Raw genomic sequence first — 20,071 nt, forward strand, 5'->3', positions numbered from 1 at the left:
GGAGAGAATCTGCAGTAGAAGAGGGAACCAGCAGGGGGAGTGCAGGAGTCACAGCGGAGGGGAGGCTCTGGGATGCTTCCAGTGAGAGTAGTGGAGAGGTAACGGGACCCCCGTTGGGAACGCCCACCCTTCGCCGGAAACTGTCACGCAGAGAGTCTCGAAAGCGCATGTCTGTCAAAGAGCTTTTATGTTGGCGTAAATTCCGTAGGCGTCCACTGTCAGATTCTACCAGCGACTGACGGAGTCATGCTTTGGGGGCTCCGTTAGTGCATCGGTTTGGATGACCAGCCAAACCCCAGAGGGATCAAGCTTTTACGCACAAGCAGCTCACTATCCCATCACAGCAATCTGACAGTCCTTGAAAGCAGCTTGTGCAAGCAGAAGGCATCATGAGCGAACCATCCGGAACCGGAGGAGCAGGAGCGGGAGCTGGCGCAGATCCAAGCCTGGAACAAAGGTACAGGGCGTTGGAGGTCCAGCTGGCACTGCAAACGGCGAGGCTCGAGGAGAGGAGGGCTCAAGATGCAGATAAGGGGAAGACCACCCCACTTGCCAGACGGGTGCCTGGACTGGTGCAGAAATTTGGGGGGGATCCCCGGAACTATCAAGCCTTTAGGACAGAGATGCAATATGCTCTCAATCTACTGTTTGATGACTTCCCCGACGAGAACTCTAGAGTGGCGTACGTGATTGGCCATCTAGAGGGAGGGGCGAGGGACTGGGTTCGGCCCCTGATGGCAGCCAATAATGAAATCTTAAAGGACACAATGAAGTTTTTCCGCGCCATGGACTTGATGTTTTCCAGCGAGATCGAGCAGGGAGTGGTGCGCAGGCAGTTAATGGCGTGTAAACAGGGGAGCCGATCTGTACGTGAGTACTGGACTGAGTTCACCATGCTGATTCATAGACTTGGGTGGGACCTTGCTAGTGAACCTATTCAAATGCTGTTTGAAGAAGGTCTCTCTCCGGCAGTGAAAGATGAACTTTCCCGGGCGCCTAGGGCGGAGTCTATGGATCAGCTGACTAAATCAGCGCTGTCCATTGGGGCACGCCAGGAAGCTAGAGCTATGGAAAAGCGGGAAGGAAAGGGGGAACGTTGGAAGGACTTCCGCATTCCAGAGATTCCGGAGCAGCCTTTCCCGCCAGCAGAGCCGATGGAACTTGGAACAGCGCGCGCGCGCGCAGTTTCAAACACCAGTGAAGGGCGGAAGAAGGAGGGAAAGAGCGGCAAGAGATGCTATCTCTGCCAACAGCCAGGTCACTTTGCCAGAGTCTGTCCGCAAAGGAAGGAATGGCAAGGGATGGCGGGAACTGTTGGGGGGAAGGAGGAAGAAGAAATCACGGAGCCAGTAAAAGCCAACGCCTGGTTGCCAACATCAGGGCACAGCAGCCAGGCCAGGGAGTAATGAATGTGCCCACGCCGGAACCTCCAAGACCAGCGCTTGTGATAGAGGTGTTGCTGGAACTGGCAAACGGACACCCACTGAAGATAAAGGCGCTATTGGATTCAGGTAGCTCATGTAATTTCATGAGCAAAGAGTTTGCAGCTGCACACCAAATACAGACTATCCCATTGAGTAAGCCTTTGCAGGTTACCACGATTGATGGGAGGGAGCTGTTGGGTGGAGAAGTGAGCCAACAGACTGTACCAATGATAATGAGGGTGGCACGACACACCGAACTGATAGCGTTTAACGTAGCCACCTTGGGAGGAGCTCCTATTATCTTGGGTATGAGCTGGCTGGCGCTACACGATCCGCTAGTAGGCTGGCATCAGAGAGTGGTTTCCTTTGGATCAGCACATTGCCTAGAACACTGCAAGGAGGGAGAGGCTCAGGCAGGCGCCAGGGGCACTCTAGCAGTGATGGAAGTGATGGACAAAGGGAGGGTGCCACCACAATACGCTGACTTGCTTGACGTATTCAGCGAAAAAGAAGCAGATAAACTACCCCCGCACAGACCCTTTGATTGTCAAATTACCTTACTCCCAGGAGCACAATTGCCAGTGGGCAAGCTGTATGCAATGTCAGACAGTGAGATGCAGGAGTTAAGGGAGTTCATTGACAAGAATCTCAAGCGAGGTTTCATCAGAGAGTCACGAGCGGTGGGGGGCAGCCCAGTGTTCTTTGTGGACAAAAAAAGCACAGGCAAGCCCAGGCTTGTATGTGATTTCAGGGCCCTAAATGCAGTGTCAGAACCAGTGACTTTCCCTATGCCCAGAATTGATGACATTCTAACACGGGTGAGAAAAGGGAAAATTTTTACCAAGCTGGACCTTAGGGGGGCATATAACTTGATACGTGTGAGAAAGGGGGATGAGTGGAAGACCACTATGTTCACCCCCTTGGGGGCCTTTGAGTACACCGTTATGCCTTTCGGATTACAAGGGGGCTCCGCCTGTTTTCAATCATTCATGAATCACGTCCTGGGGCCACTGCTCTACAAGAACTGCGTAGCGTTCTTAGATGACGTTCTGGTGTACTCAGACAATGAGGAGCAGCATGTGCGAGATGTAAGAGAGGTACTGAGCAAGCTGCGAGAAAACCGGCTGTGGGTGAAACTGGAGAAGTGTCAGTTTCATACCAAGGAGGTGGAATTCCTGGGGTACCGGTTGTCTGACAAGGGATTGGCCATGGATCCCAGCAAGGTTCAAGCGGTACTGGAATGGAAAACACCAAAGACCAAGAAGGACGTGCAAAGGTTCCTGGGCTTCGGAAACTTCTATAGGAAGTTCATCAAAAACTTTGCCCATTTAACAGCGCCCATCACGGATTGTCTTAGTAGCAAAAAGAAATTTGTTTGGACGGGAGAAGCGCAACAAGCGTTCGAACGCTTAAAGCAGGCGTTTGCGTCGGAAGAGCAACTCTTGCACGTGGATCTACAACAACCAATGAGAGTGGAGACTGACGCGTCAGACCGAGCGGTGGGGGCCGTTCTTCTCCAGCCGGGAAAAGATACGTCTGAATGGAGACCGTGTGCATTCTTCTCGCGGAAGTTGAACAAATCAGAGAGGAACTACACAGTGTACGACCGAGAACTGCTCGCCATTCATGAAGCATTCCGGAAATGGCGGCACTTGCTGATTGGGGCGCAGCACAAGGTTCAAGTCCGAACTGACCACAAAAATCTGGAATACTGGAGAACAGCCCGAGTGCTGAACCAGAGACAAGTGAGATGGGCCCAGGAGTTCTCCAAATTCCACTTTGAGATTCGTTACGTGCCCGGCTCCGAGAACGTGAGGGCGGACGCTCTTTCCAGGAAACCTGAGTACTTAGAGGGGGAGGGAGCGCCTGAGGCAAGGCATGTAATCTCTGAAGACCGCTGGGTGTGTGGGGCGGCATTGGTGGGGCAGAGGGAACTGATAGAGGGTACGGAGAAAGATGAATACGCCCAAGAGAAACTCAGAGAGCTCCGGAGGACAGAGGAGAACACAGGGGGGTTCGAAGAAAAGAACGGGGCATTGTATTACAAAGGGGCACTGTACATACCCGACGGGGAACTGAGGGGCAGAGTACTCAAGCAGTTGCATGACAGCCCCACAGCGGGACATTTTGGACAGCACAAAACCATGTGGTTGGTTACCAGGGAGTTTTGGTGGCCCAAGGTGAGGGAGGACGTACGGGAATATGTCAGGGGTTGCGGCAGGTGCCAGCGAGCGAAAGGAGAGAGGGTGGCGCCAGCGGGGCTATTACAACCCTTACCCACGCCCGAAAGGCCATGGGAGGCAGTATCCATAGATTTTATGACGGACCTGCCAAAATCCAAAGGCAAAACAGCTGTCATGGTGGTGGTAGATCAATTAACCAAGATGTGTCATTTTATAGCTTGTTCACATGCAGTCACAGCGGAGGAAACCGCCAAGTTGTTTGTAGAACATATTTTCAAGTTGCATGGCGCCCCCTTGAGGGTGGTCAGCGACAGAGGGAAACAATTTACTTCCAGGTTCTGGAGGAAACTTATGAGCTTACTGCACGTAGAACTCAATTTCTCAACTGCCCGGCACCCAGAAACCAATGGGCAAGCGGAAAGGGCAAATGGGGTTTTACAACAATACCTGAGGTGTTATGTAAAAGACAGAGAAAATGATTGGGTGGATAAGTTACCTCTAGCAGAATTTGCCTACAACAACGCGGAGAACGTGTCCACAGGGATGAGTCCCTTCCTGGCAAATTATGGGTGTCACCCCCGGGCATTCCCAGGAGAGGGAGGGGAGAGGTGGAGCGTGCCGGCGGCGGAATATTTTTTTGAAGAGATGGAGGCGATCCACCGTCAGCTTCAACTTAACTTAGAGAAAGCCAAGGAAGAATATAAGAAGCAAGCAGACAGAAATAGGAGGGAAGGTGAAACTATAAGGGTGGGGGACCGGGTGTGGTTGTCTACCCAAGGGCTACCGTTCAAGGGCGGGAGTAAGAAATTGAGGCCCAAAAGATTGGGACCCTTTGAGGTCATACAGCAGGTCAACCCAGTGGCATTCAAACTCAGGCTGCCCAGTCACATGAAATTACACCCAGTATTTCACAGGTCATTACTGTCGCCGTACCGAGAGGGACGCGAGTGGGGGGAGCGTGAGAGAGAGGCCACCCAAACGCCCGTGATAGAAGAGAGAGAGCGCGACATGAACGTGGCAGGAATCATTGATTCCAGGTGGAAGGGGAATCAGGTGGAATATCTGGTAGAATGGGAGGGGGAAGCAGAGTCGGAAAACACTTGGGTACCTGCAGAGGTAGTCAATGACGAGGTTTTAATAGAAACATTTCATCAGCGTTTCCCAAGAAAACCGCAACCCGTGGCTCGATTTAGAAGGGAACACTTTGGGACCACCGATGAGGAAGGAGAGTTTGAAGGGTTCCCAGAGTCAGGGGTGGGTGAAGAAGCCGACTCCGACGAAGAAGAGGAAGACGGGGAGAGAGACGGTACGCCGTGGCTGGAAGTGTTAGAATCCTCGGACGACGAGGAGAGTTCCTTCAGGGGCTTTCCGCCCTCACCGCCAGTGGGAGAGGAGGCGGGAGGGGGTGAAGGGGGCCCTGGGGGGGAGGTGGATGTCAGGGAACTGCCATCGGAGAGACAGGTGGTGGACAGGCTACAGGAGAATAGGAGAGAATCTGCAGTAGAAGAGGGAACCAGCAGGGGGAGTGCAGGAGTCACAGCGGAGGGGAGGCTCTGGGATGCTTCCAGTGAGAGTAGTGGAGAGGTAACGGGACCCCCGTTGGGAACGCCCACCCTTCGCCGGAAACTGTCACGCAGAGAGTCTCGAAAGCGCATGTCTGTCAAAGAGCTTTTATGTTGGCGTAAATTCCGTAGGCGTCCACTGTCAGATTCTACCAGCGACTGACGGAGTCATGCTTTGGGGGCTCCGTTAGTGCATCGGTTTGGATGACCAGCCAAACCCCAGAGGGATCAAGCTTTTACGCACAAGCAGCTCACTATCCCATCACACCGCCCTTCTGCTCTTGCAGTGGAGGTAGGACCTAGAGCTGGGCCGACGTCCAGGGTGGGTGGGAAGAATCCTGCATGGGCAAGACAGCCCTTTCATTTTGTCCTGTGCCACTGCAGAATACAAACACTCCCGAATTCAGCTAGATAATGGTTGGTAAGTCAGTGGCTGAGAAAAAAATCAAATCACCGTAGCAACCTCAGTTGCCATTTCCCAGAACAAGCGCTGTTGGAAGCAGAAGGGCGGGGAGAATTAAAAGGTGTATATTTTGACACAATCGTTGTTTACAGCAGCAACAAAGGGCTCCTTGCTGCAAAGTAGTTTTGCTTCGTCTTTGTGTGCTCACTTGGCTATTTAAGTGCTCTGAGAACGGCCGAGCATGGGAGTCAAAAATGATATTCTTGGGTGGGAAACGGCATCTCAGAGTATAGCCCCATCCTTGCGAGACGCTCTCTTGCTCGGGCGCCTGGATGAAGCAACAAAATACAGAGGAAAGGAGGAGAAAACCACTCAGTCACGTAGCGATTCACAAATGTGGAATTGTTCCCTCCAGAACATGCCCGAAAACAGGCTCTGCTCAGTCAGTGGCATCCAGGGTTGCCATATTTCAAACAGTGAAAATCTGGACAGAAAAGCTGATGAGTTTTTTTGGCCAAAGTTGTTGAGCTTTTTGGGCAAATGCTGCTTTTGAGCTATTTTTTATGGAAAAGCAGCACTGCTGACATGGGCTGCCATACGCCTGTATTTTCCTGGACATTGACTATTTCTGCCTCGACACTGCCGCCGACTGCAGTATTCCGGATATGACAACCCTAATTGCATGGTTGCAAATGGGCTCCTGCGGAGATAGCATAGACTGAAAAGAAAGACAAGGGAGGGCAGCTAAAATGTTATGGCTGATGGGTGGCCTTCTTTCTTTCTTGGCTGGACTGCTGGCTAGCAGTCTAGGAGGTTTGTTGTTGTTTATCAGTGGGAGTTCATGGTTAGGCAATGGTCTCCTGGTAGCAGGGAGTCTCTCTTGTCTTTTGAACGAGAGGCCCATCAGAGCTTGGAAAGGGCCACGGCTTTCTCCAGCTAAGGTTTGAATGTTTGGCAGTTTAGGAGAAACAAAGGACTGTATCTCCTTGAATGAACCTGCCTGGGCTTTGAGATCTTCTGGAGAGGCCTTTCTCTCAGTTCCGCCACCTTCACCGGCGAGTTTGGTGAGGACACCAGAAGCGGCCTTCTTGGTGGCTGCTCCTAGATTTTGGAACTCCCTTCCACAAGAGGGTAGACTCCCCCCCCCCCCCGCTTTCCTTTCACAGGCAGGCAAAATAGTTACTCTTATAGGCCTTTGGCTATGAACTGGCTGTCGTAGCAGCAGGGTCTTCTGAGGGTGTGTGTGTGCGCGCGCATGCTTTTAAATAGTGAGTGTTTCCAGTGCAGATTCCAGCAGGGTTATTTATTTAATCGTGAGGTTTTCTATATTGTGGTTTGTTGTTGTATCTGTTTTATTTTATGCTTTGAGCTGCCTTGCGTTCCGCACAGGCAGAATAGCAGGATATAAATTTTAAAAATACAAATATTCTATACACAAATACCTGCAGATGTTGGGGATCAAACTGGGACCTTTCACATGCAAAGCAGAAGTTCTATCACTGAGCCACAGCCTTTCCCAACTTTCCACATTTCAGTTATTATATATCTTTGTAAATGGCTCAACATTAAAGCACAGTGCAAACTGTGAGCCACAAAGCCTGGCATCAGAGTCAAAGGGGTCCATTAGCAAACAAATTAATGTGAGTGTAGAAAGCTTCAAAGCCACTGCTTTAGTATTTAGCCTGCTTTCTTGTTACATTATAAAAAGTGACATTCGTGCATGAATGCTATAAAAACATCACTCGCGGACCAGAAGAAAATTTATTTGATGGCAGCTCCGTATAGTTAAAGCTATGGTTTTCCCAGTAGTGATCTATGGAAGTGAGAGCTGGACCATAAAGAAGGCTGATCACCAAAGAATTGATGTCTTTGAATTATGGTGCTGGAGGAGACTCTTGAGAGTCCCGTGGACTGCAAGAAGATCAAACCTCTCCATTCTTAAGGAAATCAGCCCTGAGTGCTCACTGGAAGGACAGATCCTGAAGCTGAGGCTCCAAAACTTTGGCCACCTCATGAGAAGAGAAGACTCCTTGGAAAAGACCCTGATGTTGGGAAAGATGGAGGGCACAAGGAGAAGGGGACGACAGAGGACGAGATGGTTGGAAAGTGTTCTCGAAGCTACAAACATGAGTTTGACCAAACTGCGGGAGGCAGTGGAAGACAGGAGTGCCTGGCGTGCTCTGGTCCATGGGGTCACGAAGAGTCGGACACGACTAAACGACTAAATAGCAACAACAAGGTGGTTTTTAAAGGGTGAATGTGAATTACTTTTTTAAAATACCTTTCTAATAAAACCAGACATCAATGTCATCCAACAAACGGCTGTAAAGTTGATTTTGTTGTTGTTTCAATACCCCCAACATGGCAAAACTTGCAGCTAATACAACAAAATAAGAACTTACAGAAAAATGGACCCCTAGTCCTACTCCAACATAGTCAACAAGCTAGTTCATCTAACCCAGTGTTTCTCAAACTTTTTCAATTCACCGTCCCCTTGGTTCCATAAGCTCATCCTCAGGGCTCCCCACCCTATAAAAAACATTAATCAGGATAGCGGCTTGCATGACCCACCAAGGAAGATAATAATGCAATAGAATTCAGCAAAGAATGTTGCATGAAAAATATGTTTATGTGTTCTTAGTAACAAAAACATGAGGCTGAAGGAAATTTATAGCATAAAATATTTATATAGAACTACTTACCGCACATGCACAAAACTTCACCTCTCGCAGGTAACTTACTTATAAGAAAATTAGTAGCTATTGCCAATAATTGCTTCCCCCTGTGACTGGTGATGACCCAGAACAGTAAATACATACAAGCAGCAAAACTTTAAATATGAAATGAGGAAGGTGTTTCACTCTGAGCTCTAGCCTGGTCAACTGTAAATAAGCTGTCGGTGTGCTCCAAAGGCCCTACCTCCAACACCCACTTCCCTTTTAGTGAACCCTGCTGCCCCCTCGGCTCCTAATGCACCCCTCCCTCAGATAATCCCTGCACCCCACGCTTTACCCTGTTTCTTGCTGTGTTTGAGATTTGTTTTCATCCATCTGACTCAACAAACAATGGAGTGCACTTCTGGGGGTGAAGTCAAAACCTCAGTGTTAGCAGCACTGAAGTCACCTCTCTGGCAGTGTGCATGGAGGTCCTGGGCTGCCCAGTTGACAAGACTCTTGGCATAGCTGTCAAGTGTCCCTTATTTGGCGGGACAGTCCCTTATCCCAGCGCCATGTCCCGCTGCTGTCCCTTATTGATGATGTCCCTTAAATAAGCTACTGAAGATAATGGGGCCCTTTCTATGTCCAGCTGTCCTTTGTCAACAACAAATTGTTGCTTTTTTGTGTTAAATATTTGCTATATGGTAATTTATGGACCTAATAGGTATCTAAAGCCATTTGCACGCAACAAAATATGTATTTTATCAAAGTAATTGTTGATCCCTTATTTTGGCTGCTGATCCCTTATTTTCGAGGCTGCTGGTCCCTTATTTTCAAATCTGTAAGCTGACAGCTATGCCTCTTGGCCTCTCTGATGTGGTCCCAAGGAAAGCAAGGCTTAGGGCCCTCGTATTTACAGGACTGCCTCTCCTGGTCTGCCCCGCAGAGGACCTTAAGGTAACATGAATAATCATAGTTTAGAGGTCCCGGGACCTAAGAAAGTCAGATTATTCTCCACCAGATACCAGGGCCTTCTCACTGATGGCTCCGACCTGGTGGAATGCTCTGTCCCATGAGACCAGGGCCTTGCAGGACTTAACTTACTTCCGCAGGGCCTGTAAGACAGAGCTATTCTTCCTGGCTTTCAACTTGAACTTAGTCTGATCTTTTATTCCCCTTCCTTCCCTCCCCCTTTCCTTTTTATGAAGATTACCCTCTCTGGGATCCCACAGCTAATACTCCCCTGGTCTCCTCGCTGGCCCAAATAGGACTAATTTAGCCAGCTAGCCCTGGTGATCATCTAGAGTTTATTGGATGGATTTCCCCCCTAAATTGATTTTTGAATTCTGAATTTATTGTTATTCACGTTTTATATTGTATTTTATGCGTGTATAAAATATTGTATTATATTGTATTTTTTTGTTGCATCAATTAACTGTTTTAAATTTGTTAGCTGCCCTGAACCGGGAAGGGCGAGGTATAAATAAATTATTATTATTATTATTATTATTATTATTATTATTATTATTATTATTAACATTTGGCACCAGCATGGCTGCAGTAGTTCCCAAAAGGATGCATACACTGAGCCACCCAAACGTCTTAGGGACTTCACTCTGCATTTGTGTAGGGTTTACACCTTGGCCTTCTCTTCTCCCAAAGCAGCGGAGTTTTGGACCAGGGTTATCCTTCTCCTAGATGGGCTCCCTTCCCAGATAGACAAGCCCCACCTGCCCTGCGTTTGATTCTACATGCCATGATTTCAGGTGCACTTACCATGTCTGCCAAGGAGTGGGATGACTGGACATAGACTGACACGGCCTGGAAGAAGAAGCAGGGACAAGGTTTTGCAAACTGCCAGAAAAACTCACCACAGTAAATTTTATGTGTATGTGTATTTTTTAAAGAAACAAAACCAGGTACCTCGCTGCTCCGAAAAAGGACGACATCGTTGCCGCACGGGGTTCGGCCCTTATCCCAGTTGGAAGCATTTTCAAAATTGGTGTCTGGAATCCATTGTTTGTACACTGCGCTTGAAGTCCCTGAGAATGATCAAAAAACCACAGAAGGCAATTGTTAAGTTGCGGGTGAACATATCAGACGACACAGCGATTCTTCAAGCAGCTCTTGTTTATTCACAGGCCAGAACAGAACTGAACTGAAGGCTTCAGCCAGCCTGTTTATATAGAGCCCCACTAGAACGCAACAGTAACCATTTTCTGTAACTATCCAATCACTGATCGTCACTTTCGATCCCTTATTTGCATATGTGGACCTGAACTATCTACAGTATCCCCCTGCTGGCCCAGGGTGAGAACTTCAGTACTTAACACCAATAACAATAAGCTTTGACTGGGACTGCTGTGCCTGTGTGGACACAAGTGTTGCAGAAATGGCTTCTTGGTTAGGCAGACATGTTGCTGGCTGACAGCAATTCTCCAGGTCTTCAGGCCTGGGTCTCTCTCAGCCAGAGGCAGATCTACCATGAATCTAATGAAACCAGCTAATCCCAGAAAGGGCCCAGAAGCAACTTTACTCCATGTTGCTATTTTAAAAAAATGGATCTAAGAGACCCAATTGGAGTCACATTGATTTGAGTCGAATTGATTTATTTATTTTCTTGTGTATATTTCAACAACCCCAAGGTTTGAGAGTCGGTAAAGAAGGCTGATCGCCAAAGAATTGATGCCTTTGAATGATGGTGCCGGAGGAGACTCTGGAGAGTCCCATGGACTGCAAGAAGATCAAACCTCTCCATTCTGAAGGAAATCAGCCCTGAGTGCTCACTGGAAGGACAGATCCTGAAGCTGAGGCTCCAATACTTTGGCCACCTCATGAGAAGAGTAGACTCCCTGGAAAAGACCCTGATGCCGGGAAAGATGGAAGGCACAAGGAGAAGGGGACGACAAAGGACAAGATGGTTCGACAGTGTTCTTGAAACTACGAGCATGAGTTTAACCAAACTGCGGGAGGCAGTGGAAGACAAGAGTGCCTGGCGTGCTCTGGTCCATGGGATCACGAAGAGTCGGACACGACTAAATGACTAAACAACAACAACAAAGCACAGATGTTGTAAAGGTGTGTTGATTTGTTGTGGAACAAGCCCACTGGAGAAGCTAACAGTGGTAGTGGGATAGGAGAAATGAAAATAATACCAATATATTTCACATCTGAAATGTGCCCCTTTGGTTTCAGATAGCACATGGGTAGACAAGTCTAAAAAGCCCAGGACACAAATTTTCATGGCCCTCTAGCTACTACGGTGGCTCATTTACCAGAAAAAACAAATTTAGTGTTAACTCTAGAAGTATATACTCGATTCTGATCAAAATAAGCCTCATATACACCAGGAAGCTTAGGTGAACTCCTAGCCCTGAGTGAAAATGCAGGGAACTGGAACCAGGAGCTATACTGTACCACAGAACTATGGCTGTTTGCCAGAGAGAGATTGCCCTGCTGTTCCCACAATGTTCTACTGTTCAGCTCACAAAAGACTAGAGCTGAGTCTGCAGGCGATTTCTAGGCAGAGAATGGCTTCATATATTTTGGCAAACTCCAGCAAGCACTACAGCACGTAGATTGACAGGCAGTTCCTGCTTTCGCTGCAGCATCCAAAGCAGAAATGGCAGAGGGGTAACGGCAACAAGCTGTTAACTGCAGAAACAGGGGGGTGCCTGGCAATTGCTCCCCGCCCCCGCCCCCGCCCCCGCCCCTGCCCAGCCCTCTTTCACACCTGAAGCCGTTCCCAATCTACTGAGAAGAGGGCAGCCAAGAAAGTACTTTGTGCTCATCATGGTGAAGGATTGTCAACTGCCATTATTTAGAAATGTTGAAGAAAATCTACAAAGCAAAATGTGGCCACAGAAGAGCCATGCTTGAGGAAGCATCCTGAGTCCTGTTGCTTAAATCCCAAACCAAAAAAGGATGTTTACAGTGATCACTGTCAGAAGGGCAGTTGGTGCAGCATCTTTGAGGGTGATGGAGTTGCTGAACAGGCAAAATCCAGCATATTTGGGCAAGATGTCTGTCTCTGCTGGATTTACCTCCCCCTGAAGCAGTGTGTGTATGTGTGCACACATGACAGATAACAAATGCTGGCAGGACTTCTGCCCTTTCCAGATTTTAGGCATGTTCTCTGCAAGTCTAGGGTGGACAAACAAAACCCAAAAATCACACCTGTAGCTTAAGTACAGCCACATACAGCCTTCTCTTTTAGACTGTGGTATTAACATGCATTTCGATCAGTTTCCCAGCAACAACGCTGAGTGCTCCTGATTGGAGCACCACGAGCTTTACTCTAAACCTCCAAGGGTATTTTGCTTCTTCACAGAGAGCTTGCTATGTCTTATTAGGAGGCCTAAGTCATCTCCATGGCCCGAGAAACTTCTTTGCCTTCCTACTTGCATTGCTGAGTGACGCTAAGGGCCAGTAGGGTGAATTTTGCAAACGATGTGATCTTTCTTTTTTTGTCTGTGTGGCTGATGCTCAAATAATGTGTTGCTTGCTTTGAGGAGCATCTTAAAAAGCAGAGACATCACCTTGCCAACAAAGGTCCGTATAGTTAAAACTAGGGTTTTCCCAGTAGTGATGTATGGAAGTGAGAGCTGGACCAGAAAGAAGGCTGATCGCCAAAGAATGGATGCTTTTGAATTATGGTGCTGGAGGAGACTCTTGAGAGTCCCATGGACTGCAAGAAGATCAAACCTCTCCATTCTTAAGGAAATCAGCCCTGAGTGCTCACTGGAAGGACAGATCCTGAAGCTGAGGCTCCAATACTTTGGCCACCACATGAGAAGAGAAAACTCATTGGAAAAGACCCTGATGTTGGGAAAGATGGAGGGCACAAGGAGAAGGGGATGACAGAGGATGAGATGGTTGGATAGTGTTCTCGAAGCTAATAACATGAGTTTGACCAAACTGCGGGAGGCAGCGGAAGACAGGAGTGCCTGGCGTGCTCTTGTCCATGGGGCCACGAAGAGTCGGACACGACTAAACAACAACAATTAAGCTCCTTGCTCTGGTGGAACTTCCTCCTGCCCCCTCCAGCCTGCAGCTTCAAAAACTCCCTTCTGATCCCTGTGTCTGCTTCTGCCCAACCTGCCCTCATTGGACACGACGATAAACATGGCGAGCCAGAGACATCCACTCCATGCCTTTCCCCACCAGCAACCCCTCGAAACAAACCCAATAGATATATTACTGCTTGCAGTGATGGCTGGCGCCCATGGGGAGTGGTTGAACAGAAGGTAGGGAGCCTAGACAGTAGGTGGCGTGAGAGCCAATGATACACAGAGGCAGTGTGGTGTGATGGCTAGAGTGGTGGGCTATGGGCCAGTCTCCTTGGGCCAGCCGTCATTCTCAGCCTAACCTACCTCACAGGGTAGTTGTGTGAATGAAATGGGGAGGAGGAGGACCGTCTTACACCTTGACCTTCTTGGGAGAAAAGGTGGTATATAAATGTAATAAATAACATGAGAATTGGCCTTTTCTGTGGTGCCCCCCCCCCCCGGTGGGACACTCGCCCCAGGGAGACTCGCCTGGCTCCTTCAGTACATATATCTAGGTGCCAGGCAAAAGCATTCCTCTTCTCCCAGGCCTTGGGATTTAACTTCCTTCCGCAGGGCCTGTAAGACAGAGCTATTCCACCTGGCTTTCAATTTGAACTTAGCCTGATCTTTTATTCCCCTTCCTTCTCTCCCTCTCCCCTTTTTATGAAGATTACCCTCTCTGGGATCCCACAGCTAATTCTCCCCTGGTCTCCTCGCTGGCCCAAATAGGACTAATTTAGCCAGCTAGCCCTGGTGATCATCTAATGTTTAATGGATGGATTCCCCCCTCCAATTGATTTTTGAATTCTGAATTTATTGTTATTCACGTTTTATACTGTATTTTATGCTGTTTTTTGTTGTATCAATTAAGTGTTTTAAATTTGTTGTTAGCTGCCCTGAGCCTGGTTTTCTGAACTGGGAAGGGCAGGGTATAAATAAAAATTTATTATTATATTATTATTGGATTAATTAAACAATCTTTTAAGTTAGGTGGTGGTGGCATAGTTTTGCTTGTTATGGTGTTATGTATTTTTCTGGCTTTATACTGTAAACCGTGCTGTGGAAATGTGGAGAACTGAATTTAAGATTGGGAAAATGAGCAACTGAGAGAAAATGAAACTGACCAATTCGCCCACCCCTAGTAATACTCATAGTAATACTTGTGATTAAACAAAAATGGGGCAAGCTCCTCTTAAAACTAAATTACTAGATATAATGTTAAAGGCGTTACATGTTTCAAGACATGTAAAGTTTTTCTTCTTCTAAATGGTCTCCTCCAAGGGGGTTCCCCCCTCCAACGGCTGTTATTTTAGAAGGGGAAACCTGGGCACATGAATGTCACGTCAAGTTTCACACTTACTTTTTAAATTTTCTTTTTGAGTCTATAAAAGTAAGTCTAAGTATTGAATTTCTCTTAAGTCACGGGGGTGAGGGGGAGCAAAACCACATGGTACAACCATGATCAGATCTCCTGATATGATGCTTTAAAAACAACCAAAACTGTAATGTGTTCTTTAAATTACAGTTGCCTCAATAGTTTCACTTCCATTTAAGTAGTGGTGTTGGAGGAGAGGGTGCTTAAATCTTCTGCACACCAGTCTCCTCATCTAAATCAACTGCCCACAAACAGGGACCCATATTTAGCCCAGACACGGATTCAAAGCCCACCTTTGAATTTTTCACCATATTTTTATATGGTGGTGGTCTTACTGCTGGAGACCACTATAGGTCACCATTGGGCCCTGACCCATTCATTTGAAGGCCATAAGCCCCATAAGCTTTGATTCACCACAAAAGGTGGAGGGGGAAGATAGCCTACACAGTATTTGTATTTTCCCAGGTGCAGAGCCATTAGGAGTGGTCATTTATACCTTGAGTCCCATAAGGGGGGAAGGTGAGATATAAATATAATAATAATAATAATAATAATAATAATAATAATAATAATGATGCAGCATCCATCATCAATACCTTCTAGCATGCCCATGCAGTCATATGTTTGTCTTAAGTATGAAAGGAGGAGGGGTGAAGCATGTTAAAACACCTTATCAGGGTTCCCATTCTATGGAGGACCTGTACCCACATGTACCAATAAACACTTAGGCCACCTTTCATACATGCCGAATCACGTACAACTTCCAGGAGGCCTCTCCAGGGCCTGGGGGCATGGCCGGCAGTGGCAATATCCCACTAGGGCGTGTTGAATTTTTCAACTACCAAAAATGAAGGGTGCTAAGGAGAAGGGGACGACAGAGGACGAGATGGTTGGACAGTGTTCTCGAAGCTACCAGCATGAATTTGACCAAACTGCGGGAGGCAGTGGAAGACAGGAGTGCCTGGCGTGCTCTGGTCCATGGGGTCACGAAGAGTCGGACACGACTAAACGACTGAAGAAGAAGAAGAAGAAGAAGAAGAAGAAGAAGAAGAAGAAGAAGTTGTAGCCTGACTTGGTAATTCCAATGCTATTTTTATTAAATTAATATGATTTAGCTTTGCTTGGTGAGTAAAATGCATGTAAAATGGCTCAGAAACCATGAAAAATGATTGCAGAGTACTTGCAGTTATATTATATATTCATTTTGCTTGTTTATTTGTTTACCGTCACCTGGCATTTTCAGAAGTTAACATTAAAATTCTTTGGCTTTCCGAAAGCAGTTTATGTGCTTCTTACTCAACGAGATGTTGTGCAATCACAAAAATAAGAGCAGATTTGAATTCTTCACACCCCAAAACATATTTTTACAACCCCCCCATTAAGAAAATAGCAAAAAATTAAGTATCAACCCCCCCCCCTAAAATAGCACACCTTAATATCCCACTCACCAAACTCAGGAGGGCATGTGTGCTTGTCTGAACTGCCCACGTCAGGAAGCCCTGTCACGGTTCTTCTGCATCTTGCTCTGCCTGTTCCCTCGACCATCCCAAGTTTGGGAAAGTCTGCTTTACCAGTTTCTCTGCCAAGGCCAGTTTCTCTTGCAGGCGTGTGTGTATCTTTGGGGGTGGGGGGTGCCTTTTTAGAGGGAGCAAGTGTTGCCTGCCCATCTCCAGATATACTTCTCAGTCCCTCGCAAGTTGTAGGCCATGCCTGGTGGTTGCTAAGCAACCATCAATTATTTTCCGTTCCCATCCTCCCTTCCTCAGAACTAGCAAAGAAGCCAGCTTGGGGGGCAGGAGCTGGGGGTGGCTGGGTAGGGGCAAATGGCCGTATGTAGGGAACAGACACGTGGCAAAGGAACGCACGAACAGAGAGTCTGTTCCTCGCATCCCCTATATACCTGCCTCTCTCCAGAAATCGCTTATTAACAGCCAAGAAGCTCTAGCCAGAAACAAGCAAAACAAAACACAGGGAGGGGGGGGGACTCCAATTCCTTTGAATAATCCTTCTCTCGCCCCAACCTTGCACTGAGCCTAAAATGAGCAAATGACTTCCAAGCCCTGCTTGAAGCTGAACAGAGAAGCCTCCCCCCAGCCCCCCCAGCGCTTAAGCGCCTTTGGTCCATTGATTGTGAGTTAGTTAGCAAGCGTTGTGAGTGGCCAAGTCACACCAAGCTGAAGGCTGCTGGCTGAATAAGGGGGCGGCAGCACGGCTCACGATAATAAAGCCTTTTTCTGAAGAAATGGTGCCCTGTGGGCCAACGATGGTTCAAGTTTAATTAGTTGGATTCCAAGCTCCGAGGCTCTAGGAAGGTTACTGGGTTTGTTTTAGATGCGTCCAATATGAAAGATCTGACTGGAGCGAACATTCTATAAAAGCTTAGAACAATTTATTATCCTGCTTCTTCTATTTCATTCCTCACCTGTCCGAGGCAAGGAAGCAACAGAAATTGTGTGCTTTTTGGCTAATGAGGCAGCCGTGAGTAAGAAGGGATGTCTTTATGGTTCACAATCAGCTCGAGATTAAGAGAACAGAGTAGATTCCAAACAATGGCTGTTCCATACTCTCAGGGCCTTTGATATTTATTTGATGAGCATATTTGTTGGAGGCAGGGAAGGACAAAATTTGTCACTTTTGGTTTCTCTCAGATTGCTACATTTCCACATCAGTTTGTGAGTGTGTTGTTGTTGTTTTTTTGGTTGTTGTTTTTTAAAGTCCTAATGATGCCTTTGAATTATGGTGCTGGAGGAGACTCTCGAGAGTCCCATGGTCCACGAGAAGATCAAACCTCTCCATTCTGAAGGAAATCAGCCCTGAGTGCTCACTGGAAGGACAGATCCTGAAGCTGAGGCTCCAATACTTTGGCCACCTCATGAGAAGAGAAGACTCCCTGGAAAAGACCCTGATGTTGGGAAAGATGGAGGGCACACAAGGAGAAGAGGACGACAGAGGACGAGATGGTTGGACAGTATTCTCGAAGCTACCAACATGAGTCTGACCAAACTGCAGGAGGCCGTGGAAGACAGGAATGCCTGGCGTGCTCTGGTCCATGGGGTCACGAAGAGTCAGACACGACTAAATGACTGAACAACAACAGTGTAAACTCATCAGCGTTTTAGGGCATCATAAGCAATCTCTTCTATGCAATTTCCCCTAACAGAGTGCATTTTTGTAGTGCTATGCTCAAAAATATGTGAATTATATGAATATATGCACATTTCCCCCCTAGCAGACACATGTTTGCATTAGAGATCTGCAAAACAGAATTTGAGAACTCTGAATTTCAAATGATAGCCGTGTTACAGTTTGTGTATTGTTTTGGAAAATAGTCTGGGGAGGGGGAAGCAATTTTCACAAGGAAAATGATGCTCAAAGAAATATTCTAAAAACCTCTTCCCCAGGAGCTAGATTTTAATCAAGTTTTCTGTTTACATTATTATTTGTACTAGTATTTACTACTGCTGCTGATTTTGCATGGACTGCTGCTGTCCAGTTTTGATTCCAGTTTTCCATTTCTATAAATGTTCTGTCTTCTGCTTTACTCGGTTCCCGCAGTAAGGAATTGTGGTCTTTGAATGCTAAATAGCCATGCATATTCAACAGAAGTCATTTTACAGTGCATCGCTTTAGGCCTTACATGGGGTGGGGGTGGGGTGTCGGGAATTCAGGGATAGAAGACAGAACAAAAAACTCAGAAAATACCCAACTTTCATAATTGCACTGCTCTGGATATGTAGATTGCCACTCCAATGCTATCTCTTTGTCCATCTGGAAATGATTTTTTCCCCCTGCTTGAAATTTAAATAACTCACAAAACTACCAGATTCATAGTTCCATTGCTCATCACAAAGGTTGGGCGTGTGGGTGGACTGGTTTCTCCCTCATCCTTCAGTCTTAGGTGCTTCTCTCGCCATCTATTACTTACCAAGGAGATGTAAGAAAATGTAGAAGAAAAGCAGAAGCTTCATTCTGCAGCCTGTGGTTTGCACTTTATCTCCTCTTGGACTCCCAGTGAACTTTGGAGCGTTCCAGCGTCACGTGACACCTGGGAACTTGAAGGGGACTTTGTGAGACCGAAGAGGCTCCTGTCTCAGGGAGCTGAGAGGAAGACACAGAGTTTTCTGTTTGCGTCAGAATAGGCTGCGTATGAATAGTACGATCAGGATCACGGTTTCCTTGCACCAAAAGAGTGGCATCCAAAACACAATTCAGAAAATCAGAGAAAGATGGAAAGGAATTGCTGAAACAATTAATGGAAGGGGAATACAAAGAGGGAGGTGAGAGGAGGTCAATGATACAAGGGAATGAAAGATAGAATATGGAAAAGGTATGATGTATGTTTTTAAATTGTTTTTGTTTGGTTTGGTTTAGTTTATTGTGTTAGTTTAATGTGTTAAGGTTGTGTTTTGTATTGTTTATGTATTGTATTGTTTTTTTCTCTTTTTCGTTTTTTTTTCTTTTGTCTTCTTTCTTCCTTTTCTTTTTTGTAAGCTTTAAAAGTAATAAATATTATTTTTTTAAAAAACAAAACACAATTCAGAAAATCACACCTGCACTTCAAGAAAAGAAACCTGAGTACGATTGCAAGCCTGTACAACATGTGAACCCCTAAATCGGGGGGGGGGGGGAGAGAAGGTGGTGCTTTTTACCTTTAGCCCTTGGAACTAGGGGTTAGCAAATATGTCAATTTCAGTTCTCTTGGTTACTCATTTTTCCACATTTCCACACCAGTTGGTGACGTATTTTTTTAAGTCTTCATGAAAATTCACCAGGATGTTAGTGTGAATTTATCCTAATTTTCACACATTTATCCTCATATCCACACATTTTTGTATGCAATTTAATAATAATAATAATAATAATAATAATAATAATAATAATTTATTATTTATACCCCGCCCATCTGGCTGAGTTTCCCCAGCCACTCTGGGTGGCTCCCAATCAAATGTTAAAAACAGTACAGCATTAAATATTAAAAACTTCCCTGCTAGACTACATTTTTGCAAAGCAATCTCCCCCGCTACAATGCATTTCTGGCGTGCTATTTTTCACCAATACATGCATTTTCATGAATACATGGAGCAGTGTGCCTGCTGTCGCATGCTGGCAGTTTTTGGAGCCACAAATGAGAACCGAGTGCAGGCTGGGGACAAACAAACCCAGAAGGAGCACCATGTGTCCCCCACCAGAGGTATTGCCCCCCCCCAAGCACATCTAACGTGCATCAGATCTTCATGCGCTGCTTGTGTCTGTGGTGAATGAATGATAAAGATTCAGTTAGCAAGACCTCCCCCTTGAGTCTCTAAAATGTCAGGGAAGACATGACATTGCTAGCATACACCCATGGGTAAAAATATGAAAGGGGAGAAACCTTTAAAAGAGATGCAAGGAAATAAATAGCAAAAAAATGCAACAGTTA

The 20,071-nt window shown here is 46.6% G+C and overlaps 1 protein-coding gene across 3 annotated transcripts in view; it reads right to left on the reverse strand.

Annotated features, from left to right (window-relative positions):
* The window catches only part of AMN (amnion associated transmembrane protein), an 85,385-nt gene extending 66,739 nt beyond the window's left edge, over positions 1–18,646 (reverse strand). Inside the window, exons 1-3 of one of the 3 annotated variants that reach the window (XM_081862864.1) lie at positions 18,578–18,646; positions 10,153–10,271; positions 10,006–10,050 (exon numbers count right to left, since the gene is read on the reverse strand). In XM_081862864.1, coding sequence (XP_081718990.1) covers positions 10,006–10,050; positions 10,153–10,271; positions 18,578–18,620 — 207 coding nt within the window. In that variant the 5' untranslated portion in view covers positions 18,621–18,646. Of the gene's footprint in view, positions 1–10,005; positions 10,051–10,152; positions 10,272–16,096; positions 16,523–18,577 lie in introns of those variants that run through there. The other 2 variants (XM_081862865.1, XM_081862863.1) reach the window with 2 other exon arrangements.
* Between the last annotated feature and the right edge of the window lie 1,425 nt (positions 18,647–20,071).

The sequence above is a fragment of the Podarcis erhardii genome (genome assembly GCF_964252035.2).
Source record: "Podarcis erhardii genome assembly, chromosome: 1".
Lineage (NCBI taxonomy): Eukaryota > Metazoa > Chordata > Lepidosauria > Squamata > Lacertidae > Podarcis > Podarcis erhardii.